At 40.5% G+C, this 5167-nt stretch overlaps 1 protein-coding gene across 4 annotated transcripts in view; it reads left to right on the plus strand.

Annotated features, from left to right (window-relative positions):
* The window catches only part of EYA3 (EYA transcriptional coactivator and phosphatase 3), a 156631-nt gene extending 151679 nt beyond the window's left edge, over positions 1-4952 (plus strand). For all 4 annotated transcript variants that reach the window (XM_019512107.1, XM_019512106.1, XM_019512109.1 and 1 more), the window contains 2 exons: positions 183-283; positions 984-4952. In XM_019512107.1, coding sequence (XP_019367652.1) covers positions 183-283; positions 984-1064 — 182 coding nt within the window. In that variant the 3' untranslated portion in view covers positions 1065-4952. The remainder of the gene's footprint in view (positions 1-182; positions 284-983) is intronic.
* Positions 4953-5167: the final 215 nt, after the last annotated feature.

The raw sequence follows: 5167 nt of genomic DNA on the forward strand, positions 1-5167 counted from the left end.
TTTTTTTTTTTTTTTTTTTTTTTTTAATTGCTAGACTCCAAAGCAATTGTTCTCCTGTCCAGTGAAGTGGTAGCTTTGTGAAAGGAAACAAGAGCTTGCCCTTGCCCTTGGGAAAGGAGATATGCACAAGGGTCTCCTGTGCTCCTCCCATAAGTGGTTAAGAGGGAAATTTATTTTGGCAGGTAAAGAGAGCTGTTTTGAAAGGATTGTGTCACGATTTGGAAAGAAAGTAACATATGTGGTGATTGGAGATGGGCGTGATGAAGAGATTGCAGCCAAACAGGTGAGTGCCCAGGACTGCAGTTTAACATGTGGGATGATGCTTGTGTGTGTAGGGTTGGAGTATCCTAACAATGGGGTTGTTTGTGATGCATCCCCAGAGTTCATTTATCAATTACAGGTGTATACAGTATGATGTCCAGTATGGCAGATTTAAGGGACTTCCCAGCACTTTAATCTGGGGAATTAGCTGACTCCTGAATGCCTGATTTCTCATTCTTAGCATCTCTGCTCATAGATATAGATATATACAGGCAACCATAAAAAATGTGCATGTGTAAAACACACACACACACACTTTCTGGAGGAATGCATTGTACTTACAGATTAGGGAATATACAGTTGCCTTTAACAGTCACAATCTGTAAGTGGAATGCATTCCCCTAAAACAGTGCCCTGTTGTGATCACAGAATGTAATTGTTGCATGTATTTTAGAAGATACAAGTTCTTTGACCAATGAAATGAGAAAGAACTTGATTCTTAAGTCAAGCCACTAGACAGCTTCTGGCATATCTTCTGGATTTTATCATTAAAACTAGAAATGTGTCTATACCTCTGGTGGGGTAAGTTGAAGGCTCATCCTCAACTACTCCAAGCCACATAGTCTTGGACTGCATCGTAGAACTCCACATATGTACTTTGGCTATCCTCATGTTGGAGTTAAAACCTATTTTTGCATTGACTTTATAACTATCTGTTTCAGCACAACATGCCCTTTTGGAGGATCACAAATCATGCAGACCTTGTGTCCCTTCACCAGGCCCTTGAACTCGACTTCCTGTAAGAAGTTCAGCAGAGGAGTGAATGCAGCTCCTCCATAAGCCCCTCTCTATTTGGAGAGGCAGAAATCATGTCATCTGGATACTTTCTTTTCATCTTGATGGAAAAAAAATGTAGCTAACAAACTTTACAGTAGAGTGTCACTTGGTCATTTCCTCAGGAGCATGGTACTACCAAGTAGAAAGTGTTTTACCCAGAAAGCTGCAGACTCAGCATAGTCCAGGTGTTCTCTCTTGCCTACAGAAGGGTGTTGCTAGGGCCAAGAGACCTCTTCAAGCAGGTAGTCTTCAGAGAGTCACTGTACACAGGCTTGCGGTAAAAGCAGCAAACTTTTGTAAAATCCCTCTCTCGATTTAGTTATGGAACCCAAAGTAAATGGGTTATTTTTATTTTTATAGACAGGGGTCCAGTGTCTAGAGCTTGATAAATCTTTCCCTTTTGGCAAAACCAAAATGAGTGGTTGATTTTTTTTTTTTTTTTTTTTTTTTTTTTGTGGTTGAAAATATTAATGAAAATATGAAGAACGCCTCTGTGTTGCTGTAAAAATCTCTGCCTTTTCTCTCCCCCTGTTCAGAGCAGTTAATTTATTGCCAATTTTTAGATAATTTTATCCCAATTTAGGTTTATTGGATATTAACAAGGGAGAAAGAAATGTGTCTAGAACTTTCAGTTTTTCATTTAGGAAAATGTCTTTCCTAGTGAATAACTGACTTCCTGTTCAATGTGTGGATCTCTCACATGTGTTTGTGTATGTTGTATACACCACCCTGTTTACAAACCTGAGGGTTACTAAATTCCACCCCAGCCAATGACCTGGACTGCAGCATGATAGGCATGTTAAGAATAAGGAGCTGAATCTGAAAATTAAGGTGCTAGCATTAGCATTATTGCGTTCAGTGCCTCCAACATGAATAGGAGAGTCTTCACTTGGTCTGGAATAATTTAAAGGACTTTTACGCCATATTAATAACATAAGGAAAAAAAACATTTATTAGCATTCACTTCTGTTCTCCAAACACCATTTATGTCCAGTAAGTCTTTATTAGCTGGATCTAGTTCAATATGATGGGTATTCCACTTTCTGTTATGGTAAAGACATAGTTGAAAACAAACAAAACCTTCTTTGTGAGAGGGAATCTATCTAGGAAACCCATCATTCAGCAATCCAAAGCACATCAGCCACAGGAATTGTGGGTATGCTAATGTTTCTGTTAAGACATTAGATAATGAAGCTGATGACAGTGTGAAGTGAGGTGACCTATACCCCCTTAGCACAACTCTTCTCTATACTAGCAATATTTAGATTGAGGAAGGAGGGGGCCTTGCCAGTCACATAAGCTTGTAACTCTTCAGAAGTTCTTGATATGGGATAGGACCTCATGCTCAGCAACTGTATGCCCACACTGCTTTTTGTCCTAAGATGGGATAGAAACTACCTAAGCATCTTCTCAAGAGTTGCCTGGGTTCCAGGGCGGTCCTTGGTCACCCATCTGGAACCTGAAGAGGGGATGATTAGGAAAGCTCAATGTTTTCATTTAAACAGCTACTGGCTGAGCAGGATGTTGAGCAGCTGCATGTTTTTGGCTATAGATGTGTCTGAAGTATAACCACATGCCCTACAGGCTCTTGAGTTTGAGGCAACGCACTGGCACTGAACCTTGTCTACACTAAGAATGCTCCTTGAACATTGGTGCCAGGGTTACCATCAGCCCAGTTTCATGGAATATTCTAATATTTGTAAATTACTTGCCTGGAACAGGATTAAATAACATTACAATTGTAATGTTGGTAGCAAGGGATGGCTTCATACTCAGGCTCCCCATGCTGCTAATACTACCTTTAACAACTGTGAGAGAGTTGTAGAAACAGTCCATAATGTAGACAGCCTAAGTTGTGAGAACCAGGGAAGTACTGGGGTCTTTGGATTTCAAACATGTTTTAAATTTTGATCTTAATAACACAGCAAATAAGGAATCTGCATCCTTCTCCCAGACACCAAATGGAGCATCAGACCAGTACCATGGAACTAGGAGCCTGGCTTTTCCATCCAGTCTGCTTGCTAGACATGCTGATTTTACACTCTGACCTTAGGCAGATGGACTCCAGAGCTGGATGACTCCCAGGAGAGCTTTTCAATTTATGGAATACTGTGTGGACGGGAACGATTGTTTTCAGTCTGGGTATCATCTTCCTGCATTAGAGACTCTGCAGATCTGGTTTTTGTGGTGAGTTGTTACTCTCTGGCTTATTCAGTGGAAGTCCTCTTTTGGAATTTGGAAAAGTAGCTGTACTTTTAACTACTGCTAGAGTTCCTGCCTGTTGGCTGTAGGAGACAACCTAAAATATCTCTTGCTCAAAGGAAGCACAGCAGAGTTTATCCACTGGCAATGACAGGAGACTTCATTGCTCCTTGTGAAGCAAGCCAAGAGCCTGCTCTCCCGTACATAAACCGGGCTGAGAGAGACCATGAGCCTGGGAGAATATTTACTGTAAATTGTGGTGCTCAATGGAAAGGCTCACAATCTCTTGTGAGCTACAAAAGTCATCAGAAAGCAAGATAGGTCTACAGTATAGGAAAGGAGATGAGTGTTCAATAGGTGCCAGAAGGTAAGGGGTTTTCTTGTTCTTGGTTCCTACAGTAGTATCTCTTTAAAATAAAGCCCTAGAAGGGTGAGTACTACATTTAACCTTTCGAGATGGTCCAGCAGGAAATAGACCACATGAAAGTACATAATTTCCACAGGTGGGAAAACTTTGCATCTGAAGATAAGGAATCTTTCTACCTTGGAGTTACAAAACAAGAACCAGTTCTGGTTTCCAGTACAGTTCTGTCAGAGTTGAGGATCACTAACCCTTCAGAATTTTTCTTGTAAATGTACCTATGAGACACTTCACCTTGTGGAACTCGAGATTATTTGGAGCACGTCTCATACTTCAGTGAACTTTAACTTTGGGATCAAAACTGGTGCCTTAACCTCCCACCATCTAACTTGGACAAGCTTCCCCTTTACTTCAGTAATTGTACAGAGAAAAACTTCAGGGGAGAGTTTGACTGCCCTGGCTTTTTTGATTTTTTTTTTTCCTCTCTGTGTGTTTCTGGCACATGCTGGAAGCCAAGGTACTGGGCACACAAATACCTGCCAGGTTTTGCTTTGTGTTTGTTTACTTTAGATGTTTTAAAGGAACTTTTAAGATATTGGCAAAACTTAGGCTGAATGTGAAACTATTGCAGCCAGTGACATTTCATACTAATATTTATATGATGTTTCCTTGAATGTATGTAAAATACTTTTCTAACAGGATGTTGATGGTACATTTCTGTGTTACATTAATAAAGGTTAACCTGGCTCCTTTATTTTTTTCCCCTGGTGGCTAGGTTTGAGAATGGTCCCTTTCCCAATGGACTGGCAGTGAGGAGTTCCTCTTTATGCAAGGAAATTTATAGCTGCCTTCCGCATGATTTCATTGTTTTCCCATTATTTCATGGATAAATGCCACACCAAATTCTAAAGCCAAAAATCTGGGAGGAAAATACTCTGCATCACTAAAATGCTCCCTCTAAGTATTCCTGTTTTTCCATGGCAAGTGGGTACTTCTGTGTCCTCAGCTCCAAGTATCTTTCAGCTCACCCTACAGTCTCAATCCTTTAAATCAGCCAACCCACTGATATTTGCTAGTTCTAGACACCCTTGTGCTTAAGTATTTTAGAAAGCATAACTTGAGTCAAGTCCCTCTGGAACTTCCAGAAGCCTTATCTAGCAGCAAGGTGTTGGTTACAGTATATGTATGAGACTGAGGGCATTAATGGCTGCAAATTCCTTGATTGTTCATGTTCTGTGTAATGGGGGCTGTCCTATGAACTGGAAAAAAATAAAGTTTCTATTTTCTGTAATAATTGGTATGGTCTGTTGGCTGTAACACTTTCGCTATATTTGTGCCATTCTCACAACGAATGGGACATTGTGGGTTTTGAAGAGTAGGTATCAGGAAAGGAATCAAGCTGTCTTTCAAATCTCAGTTTGACATCCCTGGAGCCTTCTGCAGCTGAAGCTAACACAGTCAAGACACGGAAGCAAAGGAAAATTCTTCTCAACCTTACTTTGGGAT

This window comes from Gavialis gangeticus, unplaced genomic scaffold, assembly GCF_001723915.1.
Source record: "Gavialis gangeticus isolate Ggan-Ray unplaced genomic scaffold, GavGan_comp1, whole genome shotgun sequence".
Lineage (NCBI taxonomy): Eukaryota > Metazoa > Chordata > Crocodylia > Gavialidae > Gavialis > Gavialis gangeticus.